The following is a 27,940-nucleotide window of genomic DNA, read 5'->3' as shown; positions in this document are numbered from 1 at the left end:
CTGGTTTAAATCAAGTTTTATTTGGTCATTAAATCACATTCAAAAAACAGACACACACAAGCATGGCATTATTAATATGTGACATGGTCAGAAAACATAAAACAGTCCAAATTAAAGTAATAATTGAAATGTATTGCACATATATTGCAGTAGGTTTTTGGCAAAATAAGACAAAATAGTGATTATTATTTAAACGATAAAGCATTGATTTTTGCACAGACAGATGATTGACAATTAATGAAGTTGATTTGCTTGAAATATACTGAAATTTACTAAATCATCCCACACATCAGCAGATAATTATTAAGTGTGCATATACAACACACACACACACCAAGTTAATCACATGTAACATTAACTGACATTTTCATACATTTGTATGTCAGGTAAACTTAACCTTCAACCTTGCATTCGCAGCCTGTGACATGCCTGTATGTGAAGTGGGTTGGGGAGTTTTTACTGCAAGTCAGAGTGGTTTCTCTCATCTCATAACCTCTCTCCTTACAGCACTGGTGACTCTGTTCAAGCTGAAGTGTGCCATTAGTATGAACCCACCTGCAAGACAACACAACAAATAACTGCTGAACTCAGGGGCCACATATACAAATGTTACAATGGCTACATTCGGTTTGTAAAATCAGAGATAAAGCACTAAACAGTATTACACAATAAACAATATTTGTACAATATTACAGTTGTTTTTTTGCACAAAATGTGTGGTTCTATTATTATTCAGTAAAAATGAATAGGGTCAAAGTTTCTGAGATTATATCTCATCCCTCATCACAAATAATTGTACTTTCATATTAGGAAATTATTTGCATTTTAGCTATTGCATGGGGCTAAATGCATTTTAAATGCTTAGGCTTTCCTAAGGAAAAATTGTTTAAAAATATAATATGAACATATGAACAATATACATGCAAAGTACGAATACATTAAACCTCAGTAGAGTGCTGTTTTTTGTTGTTTTTTTACTTTACCTTAACTTCATTTGTTAATATTGTCTTTGTAAATAGCTCTATACATTTTGTCTTTTTCCACAATTTAAGCACATTATTTTGCACTATAGTCTAAGCTGCAAATAATTGGCCAATATGAAAATACAATTATTTGTCATGCTTAAATGTTTCTAAAATGGGGGATGAGACTCAATATTCATACATTTGAAATCTAAAAAATCCCTGTGCTGAAAAAAAATGTCAAATGTTCTGACAATACCCTATAGTGGCCAAAAGGCTATTGTCAAGGAACTAATTAATGATTGTCAGGTGTGTGCTTATTGCTTTTAGTTGCATATTATCTTTGTAATAATACAACAGACCTTTACATGAACATCCAGCTAACAAAGTGTCTGTGCCTCTAAAATAATGAAGACTAAATTATTCTAGCTTATTTTAGAAACAGACTGATGATGTTAAACTTGCCTGTTGTGTGTCTCACACTGGCCCTCACAAATGGGCAGCTCGACTTCCTGTGCGCAATCAGCAATTGTGAGGTTCATCCTTATCAGTCTGGCAGTGCATGTAATATTACCTATGATGCACAGAACAAAATAAGCAACATATTCAGAGGTGTAAAAACAAAATAGATTTGTATAACCTTACAAATGTCTAATAAAAAATGACCAGTTAACATAAAATAATAATTGTTTGAGTGAATGTTCAAAAGCACAGACAAGTAACAACAAATTCTACAAAATAAAAATCTTAAAAATCTTTAAAAAACAAACAAATTATATATAATTATTATATAAAATATATATATTTTATTTTATTTTTTCTCCATAAAGAAAATTATTTTTAATTATATGTCTTCTCTTAATATAATAATAAAATATAGTTGTTTTAATATAATTTATTTTGTGAGTGTGTGTGTTTGTTTTATTTTGTATAATAGTATAATCATACAACTGAATTGTGGCGAGGGGGGCGTGGTTCAGCGAAGTCTGCAGCGGGAGAGAGGGACGGGAGACGAGCGGTGAGTAAGTAGGTCAAGTGCAAAATGATGAACACCTGTGTCTGATTGCAGTAATTAGCCTGGAGAGACCAGCTAAAAGGCAGACTGGAGAACGTGGTTGGGAGAGAGAGACTGGGACTCGTGGCCATCCCTTAGTCGGAGGAGGAGAACCGACTGAACTGAGTTTATGCCCTGGGCAGATTGAGAACGCGCTGGAAGCGCCTCGTTTGTGTTTTGTTGAACTTTAAGTAAAGAAGTAAAAGAGCCACGAGTCTCCAAACCGCCTACCTGAGTCACTTCCTTCTACCCACTACGAACTTTGTTACATGAATGATCTAAGGACTCTTTGTAGCAGCTTGTGTCTGTGTTACTTCAAGAGAGCAAACATTGTGTTTTATTTTCTTTCTTTCTTTTATATTCATTCATCCATTCATTAATAATCATTTAAACAATTATATGCTAATTTCATTGCTTCATTGCATTGATCAGTCAAATTATATTCTATTATATTTTCATTGTTGTTAAATCTTATGATGGTGTGGTTTCAAGGGATTTTTTTTTCACAATTAAAAGAGTTAAAAGAATGTCTCTAAATCATGGTTTTTAATGTCACATGATGTTGTGGTGAAGCAGTAATTTTCCATTGCTATTGCTTGTGGTATAGTAACACTTGTTGGATTTGTGCTGGTCAGAAGATGTATGAGCATTTAAACATATGCAACTACACAGTCAAAACACTGGTTCCCCTTCGAATGGGAACTCGCACTGCGTCCCCTTGAGGACACTTTGGTGGAATGCCTTCAGCATAAACGGTGTCTGAATTGCATGTGGAAACATAACAATGAACTTGACATTGGCCTATGACGTGCTACTGGTGCGACCAAGAGTATAAAAGGTCACCTGTAGAATACGTCATCAGCTTCTTGTCTTTAGGAGCCATTTGTTTGTGTGTGCGTGTGTGGAAGGATGTGAACAAAAGAGGAAAATAAGAAGGCATGCGTGAGTGTTGATTTCAAAGATGTGTTCCACCGTGCAATAGATTCATCACACCCATCACACTATCCCCATGAGCTATGTGTGATGTGTCTGGGAGCGCAGCATGCATGGTCAGCTCTCGAGGTTCTCGTGATTCTTTCACGATAAAGCTGCTGCGCTTCCGCTTGCCTCTCTTGGCGGAGGACGGAAGCCAAGCGTCTGCGCCCCACGGTTCTACTGCCGAGGCAGAGCTCTGTCTGCAATCGTGGGGCTTGCGGTTGGATCTGGCTGACGAGCTTTTCCCTTTCTCAATCCTCGGTCGCCAGTTCTGTTGCTCTCGAACCGAATCTGGAAGCCGGGTCTCTGGTTTCTTCCAATCCAGCAGAGAGCATGTTACTCGGCCACTGTAGCTCCGAGGAGCTAGACGTGACAGGGTTCGAGGCTCCTACCTTGCCCTCGAAGCCATGCCAAATTGCATCTAAGCTCATGGGCAAGGCATATGCGGTGGTTGGGCAGGCCAGCGGTACCCTGCATACCATTTGGATATTGCAGGCATAACAGGCGGACCTGCTAAAGGATGCTGATGCAGCGGGGGGCGTGGCTCCTGCTGAATTCGAGGAGCTCCACTGCTTTTCCGATCTTGACCTCTGTGCATCCAAGCAAGCAGCTCTTGTCATCGACCGCTCTCTTGCAGTCCCGGAGAGGCATTTGTGGCATAAACCTGTCGGGGCTAAAGGAGAAGGACAGGTCCCTTCTCCATGATGCCCCTGTTTTGCCTGCCAGACTGCTGTTGGGACAGTAGTCCGTAAATTCAGGGAGGTGAGGGTTAAGTCTGCGGCGTTTGAATGCCACATCCCTCGCTATTGGCAGTGTCCTTCTGTTCTCCCACCTGAACCTGAGCCTGCTGCTGGGCCCAGCTGGCAGCAGGGTCATCGAGGGCAAGAAGAGCAAATTGAAACCATGAGGTCCCATGTCTTAATGTTTTAAAACACCCCTGAGATTTTTATTTTTCATTTTTATGATTGAATTCATTATAAGCTTTCTTTTACAGCAAATTAAATATTTTCTTTTTCTTTACTAACTACAATTTTTGTCATGTATTTGCAATCAGTAACTGATTACAATTTGTAAGTAGTCTACCCAGCTCTTGTGGTACAATAGTATGGTAAGGCTTCCCCGTTGTATCACACTTAAGCTGTGAGATGTGTTTGGGTGGGCTATTTCGCGACTCACATCCCACTTCCTCAACTGTTATCATCACAGTGTTACGAAATTGAACTATGATTTCAAGAAGATGGGCATTTCGCCTCTTGCATTCCACTTCTTATATCCATTACGTAAAAAAGGGACAGAGCGGTTTTCCCTCGCCTAAGACTGTGAGATGCAGGGTAGGCTATTCCGCGTCTTGCGTCCCACTTCTTCAGCTGTGATTCTCACAATATTGAAACGATTTCAATCTTGACAACTCTCTGAACATTTAGCATGGTGATGGATATGACAATGTTAATGTATTTGGTCTTGGCAGAACAGATCTGCTACGGTGCTGCTGAATTGCTGCTGCTGTTGGTTATTGCTGTAGTTGTAGATTATTGCTGCTGCTGCAAGCAAGTACAGGAACTTGCTACTGCCAATACATATGGCGATACGGTGCTGTGAGTATTTAAGACATACTGCTGCTGCACACATGGCATATAAAATAACCCGTAGCAGATCTATACAGGTGGAGCTGGGGAAGGTGGAAGGTTTCAGAGAACTCTGAAAGCGTGCTGCAGGAATCTCAAGTGAATGCTAGCCAGCCATATAAATGCAAGGCAGTAAGCTCATTGGCTGCATATGCAGCATGAAACAATCAGCTTGTGCCAAGTCATTTAACTCTCTGAATATCATCAGTTACGTTAACACCCCGTCAGCCTGCGCCATCTAGAGTTTCATGACTGAACTATATATTTAAGAAAATGGGCTTTATTGCTTATCGCATTCCCACTTCTTATAGTATGTTGTGCAATACTATGGAGGGGTTTTTCCCTCTGTATTGCGCTTACAGCTGTGAGATGTGCGTGAAGAGGGTGGGCTATTCGGTGGCTCGTGTCCCACTTCTTCAGCTGTGATCCTCACAATATTATAACCGTTTAAAGAGCAGGTCATATGGTATTTTAAAGTGTCCTAATATTGTGTTGGAGTCCCTTACAACAGGTTTAAATGCACCCAAGGTCAGAAAACATTGTAATTTTTTCAGAATATACATTTAATACTAGAATCATTTTTCAATTATTTCGAAGCAGTTCTAAGCTTAAAGGGGTCATATGATGCGATTTCAAGTTTTCCTTTCTCTTTGGAGACATTATTTACTGTCTTTACATTTATTTTGAAAGATGAACCTCGCGATTATGGTAAGGGGCGTTACATTTCCGACGAGTGCTTGCGGTGTTCGGCCAATCACAATGCACTGGGTCATCTGGTCAACCAGAGTAAACTGCGCTTGTTGGAAGGAGGGACTTTGTAGAAAACAAAGTGTTTGAGAGAGGCGGGGCATAGATGACCTACAATAATGTACAGTATTTGAAAAATAATGTGTTTTTTGAACATTAAAGCATGTCAACATTATCTGTTACACCAAATACACAAAATAATGATCTTTAAAAAAGCATCATATGACCCCTTTAAGGTCTGTAAACCCCTCCCTTCCATAGTCAAGTCTGTTGTGATTGGTCTTTCCGTATACAATGCGTGTTGGAAACAAAACTGCCATTACCATAATAATTTTTTTTGCTCCGGAAGTCAACAGGGTTACTTGTAAACAAAGATGCTATAAGGTTACAAATATGGCATCGATATTACCTTATCAATTCGAGTCCGAGGATGATACCGATGCAGTCGCTCATCCGGCAGGGGCACTGAAATCTGGTTGGCCACCCCAGGTGTCCCTCTACCAGATGTCTTCCGATTCGCTTGTTTTTTATTAAATTTCTAACTGCATCAGTGGCAGATGCTAGGCAGCTGCCTGAGGCGGCTTTCTTCTATATACTTCATTTTAGGCAGTTTCTATAGAGTTATCTTAATGACAAATGTCACTCGCAAGCAGATCTTAAGCGTTCTCCCACAAAACTGGACATGTGCTTTTAAATAGACAGTGTTCTTTAATGAATTGGCTCTGCTCTTGCTCAGTTCACGAGTTCCCACTTACATATAAGTAGCTGACGTATAGTAATGCATATTTGGCATGCTGTCCGAGGAAGGGCTCCGAGCTCAGGAATGGCCCGAACCCAGAGTATGGGTAATGGTGGAAAGACATAACTCGGGGGAGAAGAATTGTTAAATAAGTTGTGTTATTTTTGTTTTCTTTGATGTTTCTTTCTCCACTGATGTCACATGTACTGTTTTACCGATGTTCTTACTACGTGCAGGGTCTGAGAGCGCTCACATTTAAATAAAAAATATCTTAATTTGTGTTCCGAAGATGAACGAAGTTCTTACGGGTTTGGAACGACATGAGGGTGAGTAATTAATGACAGAATTTTCATTTTGGGGTGAACTAACCCTTTAATAGTGTACCAAAGATCCTATAATGTTTTTTTCTTTCTCATCATGCTCATTTTGGTCATTTTGTGGCCACCCTTTTTTGAGGCAGTGCCCCAGCCTGGCCCCCCATTTAAAATGTTCTAGCCACCGTGCTATCGGTTGTTCCATTGCTACATTGGTTGCCACAGAGTGGCATTTGTGATTGACGCTTTTAGAGATCGAAGTGAAGAAGTTATTTATCCTTGAGGTCCTGATCTTGCCCTCTGGCCTCGTTGGTATTGCCAGGAACACAGTAGTCCAGTGGTTCAGAGAGTTGAAGATTCAATCAGCAGCATTCAAGAATTCATGAGGCAATCTGCTATCTTATCTTGTCCAGAGCAACGCTGTTGTCTTAGTATGCTTCTCTGATGTAATTACTACTGAGGGACACCCTTTGCACAGAAGGGGCCCTATCATACACCCGGCGCATTGCGGCGCAAGGCACAGCACAAGTGTTTTTGCTAGTTTCAGCCCGACGCAGTTCTCATTTTCCCGTCCTGCGCTGCTTTGTTTAAATAGCAAATGCATTTGTGCCCATTTGTGCGCCCATGGGCATGCTGGTCTAAAAAAGGTGTGATTAGGCGCATTGTTGGCCCGTTGCTATTTTGAGGAACTGAAAATAGACTGCACCATAGACCAACTCAAACCTGGTCTAAAGTCTGGCGCAATATTTTTTCTTTGTTATTTAAAGAATGCGTTAGTAATATGCGCCTATAGGCGGGTGCACAACGCGCGTACACTTTCTTTATTACACACACAGGGACGCGCAGCAGCCCACAAACATTTTTAAAAATGAAAAATTACATTCCGCCATGTAAATAGCGAATCCGCCATGGCGCGAGCACAACTGACTTTTAAAGGGGATGGGAGAAGAGACTCTGATTGGTTTATTGCACGTTACGCCCAAAAAACACCCATTACTCATTAAGAGAATAGGGACAACCCATTTAGACCATGCGCGCCGACCGTTTTTCCGTCGTTAAACTAGCAAAAGTGGATTCGGACACGCCCTGAGTGCACCTGCGCCGTGTGCTTTAGACTATGCGCTTAGATCGTTAAAATAGGGTCCAAAGTGTTTTCACGGTGAGATGATGTGAAGAATAGGTGATTGATGAGATAGAACTGGAAAGCTGAAATTTTCCTCTTCTGCTAAGAAGAAGTTGATGTAAACTGAAAGGAAGGGCAACTAAAATTATTGAAAGTGGTCGATATGTCTATCAACATCCTGCTTTTCCATGGTTTGCCCTTACCTGAGTAATAGGAAGGCAGGTTGAAGGTAGATTGCCTCACGGCTTTCCTTTTTCTAATATGTTGCCCACTTCAGCATAGCTAGAAGCTGCTCCTTTATGGACCCCTCCCTAGAAAGTGCATTTACCCTAAGAGTTTGGTGAATGATATTTGAAGGGCAGAACATGAATTCATACCAACCTTTCATTCAGCCAGCCCTCCCCAAATATTTCATTTGGGTTTTACAGTAGGGATATATGCTTCCATTTGGATGGATTGCTCTCAAAGATCTCTTCTAGGTTGTTGATCCACAAATATAAAGGCTGACATAATGGAGGTAGAGAGCTTCATGGCTTCCCTCCATTTAACTCATTGCCTACTTCTGTGTTATGCTGCAGGTTGCTCCTTGACAGATCTTTTGAAGAGTACCTTACATCAATTTAGGGTATAAAGGTTGTTCGAATGAGAGTTACGATCGGCAGACCGCGACTATGCCCCACTCTCTCATCTGGCCGCCCTCCTCAAACATTCAGTTTGGGTTTTAAAGTAGGGATATATGCTCCACTATGGATGGATTGCTTTTAAGAGCTTTTCAATTTGCAAATAACTGGGAATGGCTTATGTAGTGGAGCAGTAGTCTTCCCCTTCCAGAATGGAAGCTAAGCTGTCAGCAGACACAGCTGAAGCCACTAGGGGCTCTAGCATATAGATTTGGTCTTAGGACCAGTTTGGTTGCAGGAATGTCCCTGCCAGGTAAGTATTATGGGGTACTAAAAGGTTGAATCACCCAGTGGCTCTAGGCAATAAGCTTTTGGTCACTTGTTATGCGTCTGTATGGTAACCATGAATTCACAGCTATTGAGAAGGAATTTGTTCAGTATGGCATAGTGGGTATTAACATTCTAATAGTGTCAACACCATGATACAGCGCAAGGCTCTCTCAAAAGGGAATGTCTTAGGGTTATGTATATAAGTTGGTTCCCTGATATGGGAACGAGACACTACATCGTGTCACCATACTTCAGGCATGCCTGCGCTTGCATATTCCTTCAGACAAATTGAAGCTTATGATGCCAATCAAGCATGTTTTTTGACACCTGGACACTGTGGTCCCTGGAAAAGTAGACAGTTGCCTTGGCTTGAAGCTAACATTGGTCTTGCAGTTAACATATGGAGGTGACATCAGGGAAGAACTAGACCCCACTGTGCTATGGTACAGTTCCATTACAAGACCAACTAGAGTGAAACATTTGTGTAAACCTACATGAATAGCAGCAGTGATGTTCATCCCACACTCGTAAATCCTGTATACACATAAAAAAAATAATAAATACATTTTATAGATGATAGAACGAAAAAAAAAAAGACTTCTCAGCTATGCACATGAGCAACAAATTTGATTCAATTTGTGATACTGACGTAAGCTTGGTCATTCTCACCTCAGCACAGGTTTGCACCGGACACACGGTTTTCTCAACCTCTGTTCCTGTCTGACTACAGCTGAAAGACTCACAAGGACGTGAAGGTTCTGTCCACTGATCACCCACCTGAATCCACCAGAGAAAGAGAACATATACATACATTTTTCAATGTATTTTGTGTTAAATTTAGCTACAGCAAGGTATTTTAAAGGGGACTCTAAAACTATACAAAACAAAGTCCTCAGCCTGTTGATGCAGAGAGTGTGCAGTACCCTGCCATTTCGCAATCTGCGGATGTGTGCTTTACACTCCCGGTTTAGCATGAGGCATGCTCCCGGCCACCCCCAGACATCTATCACCCACCATCTGCAGCATTTTAAGGCAGCGAGGAAAGGCGCCGAGACAGGCGAGTAACGTTTGACTATTCTCAGACTCAGTCAAATACCCCTTCACAAGCTGGACTATATCAAGGTAATCCATATGCAAATAATCAAATGTCTGATTTCATCAAGTTTATTGCAAGACGTGAATTAGTGTCTACTGGCCTTACGCAGTTCAATGATCAGCCAGAGACCTTTAGAGCATGGAGGGCATCCTTCATAAATGCCACTAAGGACCTTAACCTTTCACCAAGTGAGGAGATGGACTTGCTAGTTAAATGGCTAGGCCGAGAGTCAGCAGAGAATGCCAGACGAATTAGAGCTGTTCACATTAATCATCCATTACAAGGGCTTAGTCTGATCTGGGACAGACTTTACGAGACATATGGCTCGCCGGAAATGATAGAGAATTCTCTCTTCAAGAGATTGGAGAATTTTGCAAGAATAGCGAACAGAGATAACCATAGATTGCGTGAGTTAGGAGATTTGCTAATGGAGATCCAAGCAGCTAAGCAGGATGGTGATCTGATGCGTCTTTCCTATCTAGACGCACCACGTGGTGTAAATCCAATTATACAGAAATTGCCATTCAGCTTACAAGAAAAGTGGCTCACAGTGGGATCTAAATACAAAGAGGACTACAGGGTTTCTTTTCCACCCTTTAAGTTCCTAGTAAACTTTGTATGTCAGCAAGCTAAAATGCGCAATGATCCAAGTTTCTCCCTTACAACGGTACAGGAAGAGTCTCGCAGACCAAACAAACCTGCTTTTCCTAGAGCTGTCTTGACACACAAGACTCAGGTCTCTACTGAGAATCCATCAGCTGCTAGTAACCCAAAAACAAGGTAAACCCAGCAAAACAGTGCTTTTTGCACAATAAGCCTCATCCTCTGTCCAGATGTCGAGGATTCAGGATGAAACCTATGGAAGAGAGGAAAGCATTGCTTAAACAACAAGGCATATGCTTCAAATTTTGCAGGTCTATTTCACACATGGTGAGGAACTGTGATCAGGTCGTTAAGTGTTCAGAATGTGGCAGCGTTACCCACATAGCAGCACTCCATCCAGGCCCAGTACCATGGATGATTGATCCAAAACCCCCTACATCGGAGGTTCACAAAGTGAGTGAGGACGTGTCTGTGGAATCAGAGGTTTCCTCAGCTTGTACAGAGGTATGTGGAGGCAGTCAACTCCCACGCTCAAGGCCTTACACTAGGCGTGGACTGCTATCAGTGATAAACAGCTTGTACGACCCACTAGGATTTGTGGTTCCAATCACAGTTCAAGGCAAAATACTGCTAAGGAAATTGACTGAGGATACTACTGATTGGGATGCACCCTTACCTGCGAACAAGCGAGAGCTGTGGGAAATATGGAGAGATTCCTTGAGAGATTTACAACATGTTCAAGTCCCAAGAAGCTATGGACCCACATCTTTGTTAGATGGCAAGTTCATAGAGCTCTCTGTATTCTCTGACGCTTCCGAGGCAGTAATTGCAGCAGTCGCTTACCTTAAAACAGTTGACTCAGATGGTAATTGTCACACGGGGTTCGTCACAGGCAAAGCAAGGTTAGCGCCACAACCCGAGCTCACTATACCTTGTCTGGAACTCTGTGCAGCGGTTTTAGCTGTGAATATGATGGAAACCATTACAGCAGAGATTGCTGTCAGCTTCAACAAGATTACCCTCTACACAGATAGTCGGGTAGTTCTTGGTTACATCTACAATGAGAGACGTAGATTCCAAGTCTATGTTAGCAATCGTGTGCAGAGAATTCGGAAAAGCACTAGTCCAGAACAGTGGTGTTACGTAAACTCAGTGCAAAATCCCGCAGATATTGCGACACGACCTATAACTCCAACCAAACTGCAACACACCATTTGGTTCAGCGGACCTGTGTTTTTGCATCACCCAAAAACAGAAATTCTCCCTAGAGAACCGTATGCACTTGTTGATCCCGATCAAGATGCAGAAGTTCGTCCATTAGTTACAGTGTTGTATACCGCTGTCTCAAAACGATTCAAACGCTTTTCTGACTGGAATCGTTTGATCAGAGCTATTGGCAAATTGATTCACATTGCACGCTCTTACAAGCGAGATCAAAACGACAACCATCCCTCATGCAAGGGATGGCACTGTTGTAAATTGCCCCTAAGCACTGACATAATACTTCAGAGTAAGGAAGTTGTCATACGAGCGATACAGCAGGAGACGTATGCGGAAGAATTGCAGTGTCTCAGACAGAACAAGACGCTTCCAAAAGCTAGTACGCTTCGGAAATTAGACCCTTTCATTGATCAAAGCGGATTGTTGAGAGTCGGAGGTCGTCTGATTAAAGCGGATCTAAGCTCTGAAGAGAAGAGACCTCTTATTATACCCGGTAAAGGTCATGTGGCAGTATTGCTAATTCGACATTTTCATGAGCGAACACATCATCAGGGTCGCCACTTCACAGAGGGAGCAATTAGATCTGCCGGCTATTGGATAATAGGAGGCAAAAGACGTGTGAGCAGTCTTATCCATTCCTGTGTTGTATGCCGCAAGCTCAGGAGGGGCTGTGAAACGCAAAAAATGGCAGATCTGCCCACTGACAGACTCAGTGCAGAGCCTCCCTTCACACATGTGGGACTGGATGTGTTTGGCCCCTGGTCAGTATCTGCTTGTAAGACAAGAGAAAGCCATGCAGAAAGCCAAAGATGGGCAGTGCTATTCACATGTCTAAATATCAGAGCAATTCATATAGAAGTGATTGAGTCCCTAAATACCTCCAGCTTCATTAATGCCTTGAGGAGGTTTTTGGCTATCCGGGGACCTGTGAAACAGATTCGCTCTGATAGAGGCACCAATTTCATTGGAGCTTGTAAAGATTTGCAAATTCCTTCTAATGTGGATGAAAAGGCGGTGAAACAATTCCTGTCCAATCACAGCTGTATATGGACATTCAATCCTCCGCATTCGTCGCACATGGGTGGCGCGTGGGAAAGGATGATTGGGCTTACCCGCAGGATCTTGGATTCTATGCTTCTTCAGATGACATCCTCCAAACTCACGCACAATGTACTTACCACCTTTATGGCTGAAGTCACTGCCATTATAAACAACAGACCATTGATTCCTGTATCAACCGATCCAGCAGATCCTTTAATCCTAACACCTGCCACACTACTTACCCAAAAGACTGGTACTTGCTCAGTTCCACCTGGGGATTTTGGGAAATCTGACCTGTACAAACAACAGTGGCGTATGGTGCAAAGCTTCGCAAAATGGCAACATCAACAACCCAACGTTTCCAAAGGATGCATAGTTCTGCTCAAAGACTCCCAATCCAAACGGAATGACAGGCCCTTGGGCATCATAACAGAAACTTATCCCAGCCAAGATGGGAGAGTTCGAAAGGTTCAAGTAAAAATCTTTGGAAAAAAAGGACCTAAGTTGTTCCTGAGACCGATCAACGAGATAGTACTCCTTCTTCAGGAAGACTCTGAATAGAATGTTCAGATAATCTGGAGTATATGTTTGGCATTCCCTAAATACCAGACGGGGAGTGTGCTGTTCTACAAGAACATTTGATATTTAGTCTAATTTAAAGGTCATAGTTAGGCACCCTCCTCTGTTCAAAGTTGGGTACTGCATGTAAGTTTGTAGAGTGTTATATGACGATGTCATAATTATGAGTCAGATCTCCAGCGGCAGCAGAGAAGTCAATGCGGTTATGGCTGCTATCATTCCCCGATTTAAGTTGATCCAAAGGCACATTCGGTATGAAAACATTTCTATATTGTGATTCTATGCACTGTGTGTTAGTTAACTCTTTATACGCCGTATGTTAACCTTATTGCCTTTATCGTGCAAATTGTGCGATCTATTTCTGATGATGCGATGCTAGTCATTCTCTGTATAAAAGGATTGTTATGTCTTATGTGATCACGTGATTGATTTACATGCTTATATTTTTGTATTTTCTTGTATGTTTACAGTTTTACGTTATTCCTAGATTGATAGTAAAGCTGGAGAAAAGATTCCTTGCTTCTGTTGTTATTGGAAGGCGTTATCTGTCTGCCAAATCAAGCAGGGCGTTTGATAAGAGGGCAGAACATTGTGAATAAATATGTTAACTATTTCCTTTACCTTGTAAGTTATTCCATTGTACTCGCAAATCTTCTCAGCTGTAAAAAATCAAAGAAAACATACTCTAAATCTATTTTTACAACAGTGGACCTCATGAAATAATCAATTAAAAAGAATATGCACCAGTGGCACCAGTGGCACTCTACACTATGTTATTCTGTGGGAAGATAGCAACATTACCGCAGATCTGATTGTCACAGCAATCAGAGACCAGACTGGAGTAGACACTGCAGACTGGAGTGGGATCTCGAGGTTTGGGTATGCACTCTTCAGTTCTAGTCTGGTTATTACATGTGCATATATGACAGTTTGATTCCCATACTGCCCCCACCTTACAGAAAGACGAAAGATTACTGTTATGCAGTATTCACAATAAACATCTATTTACAGATATTCTTAAACAGAAGTTTGTGGTTTTACTTTTAAATGAACTCTTACCGGCATGGGCTCACCCAATGGCCCTTTACATGCTGAAAAATAAATATATAAGAAATTAATATATTTGCATATTTAAATGACTCAATTTAGATGTTATTTGCATAAAGCATTGATTATTTAGGAAAACTAGCAAAGTATTTTTGCAATATATATATATATAATTTATTTTAAAAAAAATCATCTCCAGGTTACGCATGTAACCATGGTTCCCTGAAAGGAACGAGACGCTGCGTCGAAACGCTAAGGGAACGCCTTCAGCGTGATCACGCTCTGAATCACATGTGTAATCAGTACAATGAATGGGCGAGACGTCACGGGCGGGGTGACATAACGACCAGGAAGCTTAAAAGAATGTGCGGTGGAACCGGCGTCAACTTCTAGGAATGAAGCAAGCGCTGACAGGGATGCTGGAAGTATGGCCCTGAGAAGGCCAACTTCAAAAGGAGTGAGTCTTGACCCCCAACGGAGAGGGGGGATCAGAGGAATCGTGGCTATGGAATAGCATCCTGATCCACCGCTTAGCATAAGCTTCTCTGGCCAGAGGCCTCAGCGCACCGTGGAGGAAACGTAAAACCAGGGGGTGTCTGCCCACTGACTGGCCACAAATAGGGGCACGGTAGGTCGCAATGGCCGCCACGTAGACGTGGAGTGGGTCAACCCTGCGGAAAGAAGGCCCTGCAGGAACTCCAGAACTGTACCAACTAGGCTGTTGACTGGGTTGAGCTGGCGGTCTCCGCACCAAGAAGTGAAAAGTTTTCACTTCAGGGCATACAGTTTCCTCATTGAGGGAGCTCTGGATTGGAGGATGGTCTCAACCTCGGTTGAGAGACCAGGAGCTATGAGTTGTGCCCCCTCAGAAGCCACAGCCATAACTTCCAGCTCCGGGTGGGGGTGGAATATCATGCCCGCCGCCTGTGAGAGGAGGTCCCTCCTGATAGGAATCTCCCATGGAGAGCCATCGAGAAGAGAAATCAGGTCCGAGAACCATACTCGGCCCGGCCAGAATGGGGCTACTAACAGCAGCCGGACACCATCCCGGCGCACTCTCTCCAGAACTCCCGGGAGCAGAGCAATCAGGGGAAAAGCGTACAGACAAAGCCTGGGCGGTAATTGAGAGAAGCGCTCGCCGGAGACCGCTCCTCCCTGGAACACTGGCAGGGTTGGCAGACTGATCTCCTGAGGGCACTGAGGAGAGATGGGCACCGTGTGATGCGGTGTACACCACTCTTCCCCAGAGGGGCCTGCCCTCCGAAGTCCTGAGCCATAGCTTCAGGACCCTCATAGGTGAAGTCTCCTCTTGAAAATGACGGTCCTCAAACCCGCGTTATCTGCTAGGAAGACTCGACTGACTTCTGGGCAGGACCCAAGGAGACATGCTTGGCAGGGCCTCCCACACCGCCAGGTGACATACTAAGGTAACCAGTCTCACGAGACTGGCCTCTGGGTGCACTTAGAGCGGCTAGCTCGGTGCCCTGAAGCAGCGAACCGACAGGGGATGACCATACTAGCTGCTCTTGAGACCTCCATGGAGGTAGCGAGCCCCTTAGCTCCGCTACGGTTCCGGGCGGTAACTGAGAGAACCGCTCGCCGGAGACCACTGTGCCCTGGAACACCGGCAAGCTTGGCAGACTGATCTTCTGAGGGCACTGAAGAGAGATGGGCAGCATGTAATGCGGTGTACACCGCTCTTCCCCAGAGGGAGTTGGCCCTCAGAAGTCCTAGACCTTGGGCGTCAGGACGTTTTAGACGAAGACTATCCAGCGAGAATGACGGTCCGCAGAAGCGCCTTCCACTAGAAGCCTTCGGCCTGGGAGCGCCCCTATGACTCTAGACTCTGCGGAGTACGAGAAGTGACGCCCCCAGAATGAGGAGCTGGAACACGGTAGGTTGGGACTGCTCCCGCCCAGCAGCACCCGCTGACCGCCTCAACCTCCTCAGAGGAAGAGAGGTAAACACGTGCTCTCACTCGAGAAGTTTTTTATCCCAAGAGCCCCTGTATATCTAACTTCTCATAATCAGATAAATACTTCATTTTATTCCTCAGAATTAAATGCAATCAAACAATCAAACGAGTAAACATGGTCTGGTGTGGTAAGATTCACATCAAAAACCGAAATGATGTAATACACGTGTTGCCTTGGCAGCGCGCGAGCCACTTGGTCACACAAACAATATCAATCTCCTCTGAGAAAAATAGCTGCAGCAGCGAGCTCTCACTCAGAGTGGGAAGAAACCGCAGTGCGGGCTTCCGAGCCTCGAGAACGAGCTCTAGATCTAGGGAACGCGGGTGGATATAGGAAGAGACGTCTCCAACCTGTCCGCCAGATCATGTGTGATCCCTGCGATCTTAGTCGCCGCCGTACCTCAGCAGAAGCGGGACCGGAATCGCAAGATCACAGGCACGGACACAATCCTCGGAGCGTGCCTGGCGAGAGCGGAGCACTTAACAGCGGGAAAAGCACAGTCAGCCCCTTGAATGCCGACTGTGGAACCCACGAGCACAGCCACAGCTCGGCACCGTGAGAAATGCTAGTGAAGGCTCCCTCCTCAAAGAGAGCCCTCTGAGAGCAAAGCAAGGCAGTAACAAAACGCTTGCAATGCGAGCTGACTCTGCGTGCTTCACTCCCAAGCAGACAACACATAAACTGTGTGTGTCCCCACCCGAAATATAGCACGGGCAGGGAGGAACATACAGCCTGAATGCTGCCTGCTCGCCCAAATGCTTCTCTTGACTGAAGCTTTGACATAATGGAACTTATAAGTGGACAAACAACACTAAATAAGACTCATAAACAGATAGCGACACACACACAGAGCGCTTGCTGAATGACAGAAAGCTGACGCCGGTTCCACCGCATGTGCTTTTAAGCTTCCTGGTCATTACATCACCCGTTACATCATCCTGGTCGTTACACACCGTGACGTCTCGCCCATCCATTGGACTGATTACACATGTGATTCAGAGCGTGGTCACGCTGAAGCCGTTCCCGTAGCTTTTCAACACAGCTCGAGATCTTGAAGGAGAACTCAATTAAAAATATTATCGTAACACAACTTTTGTCATGTTGCTCTCGGGATTGGCTATTAAATAAAAACTGTTGTTTTGTAGTATTTGATTGAATTCGTCACTCACTTGTGCATTCAGACACACATATTTTCTTGTGTTCTTCTGCAAGCATCTGGTCATCTGGACAAAAGCAACCTGATCTCAGACCAACCACATAGGTTGCAGGCACGCGAACACTGAGGAGACAATAGGAGATGGGCATGAGGTCATACATGAAACATTATGCCTAGCAGCAAACATGCAATCCTAATCCTAAGCAAAATCAAATCAAATCAAATACTATTTAAAAGAAAAAATCTACACAAAGTAAAAGGTGGTGCATTGGCAGTTTTTCATTGAAACTCAATCTTTTAATTGCAAGGTGAAATGTGAAGCAGGGCTTGAAATCTGGGAATGCTTGAATCATTTAAAGTAAAATCTTTCTCACCCGCCTTGACAGACATCATTTGGAGACTCTTGACACTCGTTGTACATCATTCCTTCAGGACATGTGATCTCTAAAACACAGTGGAATATTATTAGAAGAGCACGACGCTTTGAAAGTCTACTACTAAAGCATTTTGTTATTGGAGATTAGGTTACCATATCAAATGCACACAGAAAACAAAGTTTTGGCCAGTAAAATTACAGTAACTTATCCTACAATATCAAACTATGAATTCCACAAATTCAAACTTTTATGAACCTCAAAGGATTCGTAAAGACTTGCAGGTATTTAAGCATGTATATATGTAAACTATTAGGTATTAAGATGATGTTGATATGTTGTAGACATCAGTACACAAATGTACAAAAATATAAGCGTGCTACTGTGCTTTCATACAGTTTTCTTACCACAGGAGCCATTGGTAAGGTATCTCCAGTCCACACAAATACCAATCCTTTTGCACTCTGATGCTGCATACTCCAGAGAGGAACAGGCACCAACACGACTATTGTATGAACAGTAGTCAAACTGGCAATTCTTCTCCACAGCCATAAGATTGATCGTTTCACCACACTTCAGAAACACTCTGAGTAAAAGATGTTAGCACCAATTATTACAATGCAATAAGCCAAAAAATATCACCAAGTTGTTTTTTTATTTTTATTTCCATAACCGAGCTGTTATGCTTATTGACCTCAGTGGATTTAAAAATATCCAACAGTGGCTTACTCATGGTGAAGGAGGTCGCATATTGTAGGATTGCAGGAAGGTGGAGGTGGAGGTGCCGAGGTAGGGACACAAGGAACACTGGTGAGTGCAGATTTGCAGTAGGGTTTCAGAGGGTCTTCTACAACCCAATCATATGCAGTCTTATCACAACAGTTGTCATCTTCAACTACACCATTTCTTCGTATGCACGACTGCCCACCACAAACACCTATGAAGTCAAATGGAGAATGAGTGCCATAAAACAATTTCTTTAAAGTCTGTGATATCCTATGTACCATGAACCATACATTGTCTAATGTGCCAATTACTTTCCATCAAAGGTTAAATGATTTTAATGGCGTACCACACTGTCCTTGGGTGTTGTTTTGGAAGTGCTCCATTGCCAGGTTGATTAACAGATTGTTGAAAGGTGTGAGAGAAACATAGGAACGGATAGGCTTGATGTACATGTAGACCTGGCTACCACTGCTTTCAAACTTGAAGACCTGATCTTCGTATGGTGGTTTTATAATCTCCTGGTTCAAAGTAGACTGGAAAAAGATAGAGACAATCTGCTTATCATCAAAGCTCAAGGGAACTATCATCCCCAGTCATTCACAGAAATAGACCAGCAGAGAACTGTGGGTTTGGGGCAAAAATCTATTTTATTGTTAGATATTAGAGTTTCTTGAGCTTGAGTTGAGTTTATTTTCTTTGAACATTCAGAGATGTTTGGTTAAAAAATAATAGTATATGTCATTTGGTATTGATAATATAAAATATACATAATCAAATGTATGGCTCTGTGACACTAATACATTAGTACATTAGTAGAATAGCATATTTTTAAATGTCATTAGAAACCTACCTCTACCGTGAACTCCTCTGTTACCATAAGTGTGGCAATGTCATTCCAGTACTTTAATGTGATTCCCCTAGAACAGGAATTATCAATTTCCGGCACACAGTAGTAGTTGTCTACAGTAATGCTTAATCGGTGCTGCAGTACTTGCTCCTCCACTAGAGTGTATGTGCAGTTGTCCATGAAGTCAAATGTGATCCCCTGGAAGGAGATGTAGTGTGGGTCTCCATAAACCTGACACTGGCCTGAGAACGAAAACAGATCAAAGTTGATGTTGAAGCAAAATGATACAAACATTTCTAAAAATTTGTAAAATAAATAAATTAATTAATGTAATTAATTTCCCAATGTCCCTTTTTATTTTCAATTCCAGTCTTCATACGTTTTGTATGTATCTCTTATTACTTTAGATGTGTGTTCTATTCGACCATAAGTGCCCTGGACTTCACATGACATTCTGCTATGATTCCATTTCGAAGGGAGTGTATATGTACCATTCAAATGGCATTAAAGTGTGCAAGACGTGAATTTAAATTGTATAATGTGAATATAAATTGTATTTATTTTCAGAGGTATAATATGTCACACTTCACACTTCTCTAATAAGTTTAGTCTGTGTGTGAAGATGCTGCAGGCAGTGGCATAGTGCAAAACCACGAATGAATGTTCCGAAATGAAGTAAACTTCAATGGATTTCCCATGCTCAGAGAGTAGGGAGCAATTAACACTGTGTAGGGACCTTGTCAATTGGAACACAGTTCATGCTCTGAGCTCTCTTCTAATGAGCTGATGATCTGAATCAGTTGTGATAAATAATATAGATGTGCAAAATAGGACTGGAATTGAGAACCATTAGGCTAGACAAACATATAGCCACACTACTAACTAATCAGGTAATCTGGTTTAGTCAATATTAGTCAGTTTACTTACAATCACACTCCCAGCTCTCGCAGCAAGTCTCTTTATCTTTGACCAAAGACATCTTGTTTCCTGGGCAATAAGTCTTGATTGTGGGTGTTGGACAAGTAATAGATTTTACCTCAATCACTCCAGCCTTACAGACTTTATCAGCACAATTCTCTCTCCAAGTTTCTCCACATGACCAGCTTTGATTTCTCATCACATCTTTACACTCACACACTAATTAAAAAAAAAGACATAAACATAAGATCTGTAATTTAAGCAGCAGTAAGCCCTGGGGTTATGTTATCATGTAGTAGTGTATTTGTGAGTTCAATGACTAGTACTATTACCTGGAGTTGTGTGTTCAGTGGTAGGTATTGTAGTACTGAGTACAGATGTCAGAGAAGGGGTCGTAATTGTAGGATTAATAGTCGTATACAGTTTTTGAGGTGACCTTGTAGTTAGATTGGTGGTAACAGGGCCAGTGACTATTATTAATTCTAGTGGGAATGAAAACAAAAAACAAAACAAAAACTTAAGAACAAAATACATTTGCATGGCAGTTTTTTTTAGTACATTCACAATATTTTGCCACTTTGTGTTTATTATGATATTACTGGTGTTATATTTCAAGAAAACATTGTTTAAATGCTCATTCTAACACAAGTTTATATTTGTAGGGGCTTTTATACCTGTTGTGGACACTGTTGACACTGAAGTGCTATATTTTACTGAGGTTGTAGTTCCAGTAGTTGCCTGAGTTCTGGTTGTGTATTGTTTCGTCGCTATTGTTGGTTGAGTTGTGCTCTCACTTGTTGGTGGTTGTGTTGTGGTTTTATATTCTGTTGTGCTCTCAGTTGTTGGTACTTGTGTTGTGTATTCTGTTGTACTTTCTGAAGTTGGTGATTGTGTTGTGGTTGTTTCTTCCAATGGAGTTGTATCTGATTCTGTTGTCCTCTTTGTTGTTGATTGTTGGGTTGTGTATTCTGTTGTGCTCTGTAAAATTGGTGGCTGTGTTGTTGTTTCTTCCACGGGAGTTTTATATGATTCTGTTGTACTTTCAGTTGTTGATGGACGTGTTGTGGTTCTGTGTTCTGTTGTGCTCTCGGTTGGTGGTGGTTGTGTTGTGGTTGTTTCTTCCACTGGAGTTGTATATGATTCTGTTGTACTTTCAGTTGTTAGTGGATGTGTTGTGATTCTGTGTTCTGTTGTGCTCTCAGTTGGTGGTGGTTGTGTTGTGGTTGTTTCTTCCACTGGAGTTGTATATGATTCTGTTGTACTTTCAGTTGTTGGTGGATGTGTTGTGATTGTGTTCTGTTGTGCTCTCGGTTGGTGGGGGTTGTGTTGTGGTTGTTTCTTCCACTGGAGTTGTATATGAATCTGTTGTACTTTCAGCTGTTGGTGGATATGTTGTGATTCTGTGTTCTGTTGTGCTCTCGGTTGGTGGTGGTTGTGTTGTGGTTGTTTCTTCCACTGGAGTTGTATATGAATCTGTTGTACTTTCAGCTGTTGATGGATATGTTGTGATTCTGTGTTCTGTTGTGCTCTCGGTTGGTGGTGGTTGTGTTGTGGTTGTTTCTTCCACTGGAGTTGTATATGATTCTGTTGTACTTTCAGTCGTTGATGGATGTGTTGTGGTTCTGTGTTCTGTTGTCCTCTCGGTTGGAGGTGGATGTGTTGTGGTTGTTTCTTCCATTGGAGTTGTATATGTTTCTCTTGTACTTTCAGTTGTTGGTGGATGTGTTGTGGTTGTATATTCTGTTGTTCTCTCTGTAGTTGATAGTTGTGTTGTGTATTCCTTTGTGCTCTGTGAGGTTGGTGGTTGTGTTGTGATTTTGTATTCTGTTGTGCTCACAGCTGTTGTTAGCTGTGTTGTAGTTGTGTCTTTAATTGGAGTTGTAGATTCTTTTGTCTTCTCAGTTGTTGGCTTCGTTGTGTATTCTGTTGTTGGTCTTATGTATTGTGTTGTGCTCTGAGTTGTTGGTGGTTGTGTTGTGGCTGTGTGGGTTATTGTTGTAGATGGCTGAGATGTTGATGTGTAATAAATTGTAGTCGTAGTTGTAGATGTAAATGTAGGAGTGCAGACAATTTGTCCATCAAGGCATTTACTAAGCAAAAAGAACACAAACTAATTAATGGTAAGTCTGTAGTTTTATACATTTATAAAAATAAAAGTTTTATCTTTAATTTTCTTTCCATCATTACAAGAAGAGTCTACAAAATGGCTTACCAGCATGTATAAGAAGTACACATTTCGTCAGGAGATGAAAACACTCTGTTCATGAAGTTGCAAGTGCAGTTGTCCAAAGCGGTGCATTTACCTAAGTTTTCGTCATAATATGGCGTCTTTTCAGGGCATCTTGGGTAGCAACCTGAAATGTCATGCATTGTTTGGTGTTTAAAAACATATTTAAATAACATGTTTAAATAGTTTCTGTGTTTCTAATGTCTAGCAGTACAGATAAATTACTGCAGTACAACAGTAGAACCAAGGAACAGGAACAGAAAGGGGTAAAATACCTTCAAGTTTTCCTGTAAAGCGGTTCTTAGTGCCACAGGTCTTAACCTGGCCACAGGGATTGTAATGCCAGGTGCACTGGCCCACGTCATTGTAATAGTCACAATACACCGCTGTGGAGATGAACAAACACTCTAATCACTTGACTAGCTCAGTAATAACCCAGGTACGCATTTACCAGGAAATGCTGGGAAATTCTTAATTGTTTCCAAAGTCCAATCCAATGATTATAGTAGAATGCAATACATACGACACAAATCTGGGGTTCTCCAGTTGATGCAGACGTCCTTTGCACTGCACGCCTCTGCGTAAGCTGAGACAGCAGTACAAAAGCCGAGAAACTTTCCCTCAAACTCACAAGAACAGGACTCCAAAACACAGGCCTGGTAATAAGCCTCTGGATCCACCTAGTATTCATAAGACAGCAACAGTTACTGACTGACAAAAAATGTATTATATTAAATATATTGTGTACCTGAACCTACTTCCAAACTCAGAAAGAGTTTGATGAACTTAATGGTCAGAAATGTTTGATATAGAAACAGTGCTTTATTTAGTTAAAGTCAATGAGCCAAGATTAAACATCAGAAATAACTTTATTTAATTAACTAATGGCACTGTAAGGTACCTTCAGATGGCAATCTATAAAGGTGTCTGATCTCAGGATCATACATCGCCGCTGGGCCCAGGCTGCACAGTAGGAGTGTCGTTCACAAGGAAATATTTCATGGGTTACATCTGAGCATGGCGGAGCTGCAGTCTTCCAACTATTCCCAAAGTCCAAAACACTGAAAACTTCTGAGGAGATGCTTGTCAGAAGGTCGTTTGTCACCTTCCCATCAAAGTTCCCACAAAGCCCTAGCACTCGGCCCTAAAGTTCCACAGTTGAAAGAGAACATTTGCATATCTTCACCACTCATGTTTCAGGATCTGTATTCCTTGTTGATCCTGAACCAACATTCTTATCAAACTATCATAGTCCTAACCTTACATGTCCACTCTATCCCTAACCTTGTCCTATTGAGGAGATCAGATAGATATGTTCTTAAAGGGGTAGTTTGCCCAAAAATAAAAATTACCCCATGATTTAATCACCCTCAAGCCCTCCTAGGTGTATATGACTTTCTTCTTTCAGACGAACCAAGGTCAGGGCTAGAAGACTGTTCTTACCATTTTTTACAGTTTGTCTCCACACTCTGCCCAGTTTCATACACTCTCCCACTGAATTCACAGGTGCAGTTTTCATGAGTCACACAACCACCATTATGATTTTCAAAAAGGCCATCCGGACAATAACAGCCACTGATGCAGCTGTTGCCATCACTCTGTGAATAACATCAGCAATTTAACTCAGACCCTTGCAGAAAATGAACAGTATGAACAGCATATAGCAAGATGTCATAATGCCAAATTTGGAAAATATATATATATATATGTGCGTATATATATATTTAAATACACACATTAAAAGGCACTGGTTCAGTATTCTGTAATTTAATGTTGTTGTGTTTTGTTGTTGTTGTTTTTTCCAAATGTAAAGGGATGATTTCACTTACTGCAAACTTCAGGACAATGAAGTTGCCCATTTTCACACAAGCTGTAATACAAAATGTACTCAACATGACATAAACATAACATAACATTTTTTTGAACGGAGTTGTTATCACCCTTACCACTGGCGTCCACCGATAACCACTGGGCCTGGAGGTGTGACACCTCCAGGATGGTGGCAGCTACACAGTGAACGAGGGCTGCAGGTCTGTTGGTTGCTCAGGTGGGAGTCTGATGTGCATCCACACCCCTCCACAGGGTCATCCACCACCTCACAGGTGGGATCAGGGCCCGAGAGGGAACGGCAGGTATGGTTACATGCCAACGCTGCGTAAGCAAACCTCAGGTTGCCCATGCACAAAGGAACTGAAACCCGGAATGATATACAAAAATCCAAAATAAAAATTAAGAAGAAATATATATATAATTTATGTGATGTTGTTACAGTGTAATTAGACAAAAAAATATTAGTAAAATGTAAATATATCACAAAAAATGGCAAAACAAAATTTGGTTAATTGTGCTAAGGACGCGTTTTCAGCCATTTCGGGGGGGGGGGGGGTGCAAAGATGCTGTTGCTGTAATGATGAGAGCTTATTTTCCTTTCTTTCTTGTTTTTTTTTTTTTATAAAAATTATCTGCAGCACCTACAGAAATACAATTGAAAACCATTCATTGAATAAAAGCTTGTCACTCACTGCAGTTTATTTCTGATCTCCAGTCGCTATCAATGATTCCCTGAGTTGCACAGGCTTTTGCGTAGTTACCAAAGGAGACACACAAACATTCCTGTAATGCAGTCGAGCACTGACATGTTCTTTTCACACATGCCTGAGAAGAATCAGAAACAGATTAATAACAGGAAAACTACCATGAATTTCAAAATGATCAAATGTGTTTATGGATAGGAATATATCCTTGCCTCGACATAGGGCGAAACAGGAACGTAATCATGACACACAGCAAACACTCCTTCTGGATCTGTCAGTTGGTCACAGTTCTCCTCTGCAAATATCTCTTTAAATGGAATGAATATCAGTGGTTATCTTGGAAAATAACTTTGATATGGTTAAGCAGTTAGGCTAAATGAAACTTACCGTTTTCAGTGTTGATGCATCCAGTAATTAGGGTACAAGTGCCCATTGACCAGGACCGGGCAAAAAGCTGAACCGAACTTTCTATGATACCGCTAAAAGTAGTGAAGTCATCGCTTGTGTCATTATTAAAAGTTCCACAAAGACCTATAATAAAAGCACTTGCTTTAATAACAACATTCAAATTCAACTGACTCATTGAGTTCTACTGTATATATAACTACATTTTGCTAAATTGCTGTAATGTGCCTTGAGGTTGGCTTGCATGAATATAGATTATTCAAACCTTTGGTATTTGCGGTTGGCGGCAAATTCAGATATATTTGAATTTCTGGAGACACTTGAACTTGCATTTTCAAGCCGAATGAAGTCTGAACTTGAATGAACATTGAAGACTGCCAAAAGACTCTGGTAGACTCTGAAACAAAAGCCAGTAACATAGCAATTTTGTAAAGCTAATGTTAATGTTTCAGACTTGTCAAGGTAATATGAATATTTCAAACTTATAAATCTAATATGACAAATTCTAAAAGAGCCTACCAGTCTGTGATAGGTCACTGATTTCTATGTTGTTCAGTTGTATGCTGTTTGCAGAAAAAGTATATCTTTCCTGGAATTAAAACATCTTTAAGTTTATAGGAGAAGTGACACTGATGTCAGAAGGTGGTGAAAACCTGGTAACACTTTGCTTTAAGGTGACATAGTAACATGCACTTACTGTAAAAGTAGATTATGCATAATTGCAATTAACTAGCCCTAAAAACTAAACCCTAATCCTAAGCGTAACCCTATAGTAAGTACATGTAGTTGATTAATATTACTCAGGACTTATTTGTGTAATTAAACTCTAACAATGTCACTTTAAAATAAAGTGAAATCAAAAAACTTTCCAGTTACAGCATATGAAAACGGACACTTAAAATCTCTGCAAATTTGTCATCAACACATACATACACATAGAAAACAACCTGCAAGTGTTGGTAAGGAAAATAGACAAACCTGGTTGATATTAAGATATGCCTTTTCTATGACAACACCTTGCTCAGAATACTGAATGTTCAATGTCCAGTTAAGTCCCTGGGTGACATGCCAAATATTAGACATTTTAATATCAGAAAATCAGAAAATAACACATTGCAAAAAAATAAAATAAAATAGTGTTATATTCCATTTCAGTTACCCTTGCAGCCACAAAGGTGCATTTGTCTAGCATAGAATACTGTTTGCCATCAAATGTAGTGATGAACTGGCCTTCAATAATACACTTGGCTGGACATGTGTTTCTAGAACATGCCCAATTTCCTCTGATGCAGGTACTGTGGGGATAAAAACACCAAAAAATGTCTCAAGCGGTTTTCAAAATTGATTTCTATCGAAAGCTCATAATATGTACTTACATTTTTACGTACAAAAATGTTGTCTTTTGAAAAACCTTGCATGATTGTATGTTCTTGTATGATTTCAACAGTAACAGTATACAGTAATACTTCAATAAAAAATATTTTAATATGTTTAAAATTGTTCAGAAAGGTGCCAAGTAAATTATTCGAATGAAAAATTAAAAAGTGTAATAATGGAATTATTTAAAATCTTGTTGGCAAATAATTACCATGTCCAGAATTGGTAAAGGAAGCTATTAATAAAAAAATTCTTACCAGGTCTGGCACTTTGTTCTGCGCTCCTGCCCTGGTGCATACATTATCTTTGCATGCACACATGGACATTCCTCCACATTTATGGAATGGTAACCATCAACACGATCATTCAGGACCTTTCCTGTGATTATGAGAGAGAGAGAGAAAATGGACAAAATAGATAGGAAATAAAAAGATAGTAAATAAAAGAGATATTAAATAAATACACAATTTTTAATTGTATTTAATGCATCACTGGTTTGTTCAGTGAAGTGAAGTGAAGTAAAGTAAAGTAAATACATATTTCCCTTTTTACTGCTAATCAAGGACCAACCTTCAGCAGGCAGGCAGGTGCTGGTGAGTTCTGTGGTATAATTATGTGGGTTGCTGCAGGTTGGGGGGAAAGCAGGACCCATCTCTACATAGTGCAAGTCTCCAGGACAGTGAGGTTGGTCTACAAACAAGATTAAGTATTAGTATTATTAATAACACTGTAATATATATATATATATATATATATATATGATAACTTTTCAAATTAACTTATTATAAAATGTGGTTCTTACAGCAGTTGCTTTTTGATCTCCACACTGACCACACTGGACTGGAACTCCCACACATAAGCGAGAGCTCTTTAAAAAATGAGCAGTTTGCTTCTTGATGCCATAATCCTTTCATATTTTTGTAACACAGGGTCAGGTAGGTTCGATATTTAGTGGCGAGACATTCGTAAGCATGGGACAAAAGATCTTTACAAACCTAAAAAAAATAAAATAAAATTACGCAATCAGTGGATTTTAATATATTTTTTGGAGCCTTGTATATATTTATTGCCAGTATTTTAGCTTCTCGTAATCCATTGCATATTTCACAAACATAACACACAAAGTATTGCATTAAGAATAGCTTTATAATGCATTATATGAACAGGCTTCATAGAAAGTTCATAGAAAGTAATTGTAATGATAAAATCTATGAAAATGCTATGGTAAAAATAAATAAATAAACATTTTATTGGTTTCATAAATTGAAGTTCAGTCCAGTAAATCTTAAAATGTTGCTACTGTGTGTTATATATATATATATAT

General features: G+C 41.0%; 1 protein-coding gene across 1 annotated transcript in view; it reads right to left on the bottom strand.

Moving 5' to 3' along the window:
* Positions 1–349: 349 nt before the first annotated feature.
* LOC107584741 (mucin-19-like) overlaps positions 350–27,940 on the bottom strand; it is a 29,722-nt gene continuing 2,131 nt past the window's right edge. The window contains 35 exon segments of the mRNA XM_016271458.1: positions 350–555; positions 1,428–1,536; positions 8,984–9,023; positions 9,159–9,266; positions 13,651–13,688; positions 13,831–13,981; positions 14,089–14,120; positions 17,222–17,331; positions 17,583–17,652; positions 17,990–18,168; positions 18,312–18,519; positions 18,655–18,841; positions 19,159–19,397; positions 20,083–20,292; positions 20,406–20,555; positions 20,748–21,374; positions 21,376–22,163; positions 22,286–22,427; positions 22,576–22,686; positions 22,824–22,980; positions 23,202–23,444; positions 23,560–23,590; positions 23,744–23,898; positions 24,130–24,170; positions 24,254–24,490; positions 24,823–24,955; positions 25,047–25,141; positions 25,222–25,365; positions 25,505–25,636; positions 25,759–25,828; positions 26,218–26,295; positions 26,399–26,534; positions 26,874–26,994; positions 27,187–27,306; positions 27,419–27,611. Of these exon segments, the coding sequence (XP_016126944.1) occupies positions 393–555; positions 1,428–1,536; positions 8,984–9,023; positions 9,159–9,266; positions 13,651–13,688; positions 13,831–13,981; positions 14,089–14,120; positions 17,222–17,331; positions 17,583–17,652; positions 17,990–18,168; positions 18,312–18,519; positions 18,655–18,841; positions 19,159–19,397; positions 20,083–20,292; positions 20,406–20,555; positions 20,748–21,374; positions 21,376–22,163; positions 22,286–22,427; positions 22,576–22,686; positions 22,824–22,980; positions 23,202–23,444; positions 23,560–23,590; positions 23,744–23,898; positions 24,130–24,170; positions 24,254–24,490; positions 24,823–24,955; positions 25,047–25,141; positions 25,222–25,365; positions 25,505–25,636; positions 25,759–25,828; positions 26,218–26,295; positions 26,399–26,534; positions 26,874–26,994; positions 27,187–27,306; positions 27,419–27,611 (5,748 nt within the window). The 3' untranslated portion in view covers positions 350–392.

This window comes from Sinocyclocheilus grahami, unplaced genomic scaffold (assembly GCF_001515645.1).
Source record: "Sinocyclocheilus grahami isolate Dianchi unplaced genomic scaffold, SAMN03320097.WGS_v1.1 scaffold62.1, whole genome shotgun sequence".
Taxonomy (NCBI): domain Eukaryota; kingdom Metazoa; phylum Chordata; class Actinopteri; order Cypriniformes; family Cyprinidae; genus Sinocyclocheilus; species Sinocyclocheilus grahami.
This window is presented reverse-complemented; position numbering and strand designations above follow the sequence as displayed.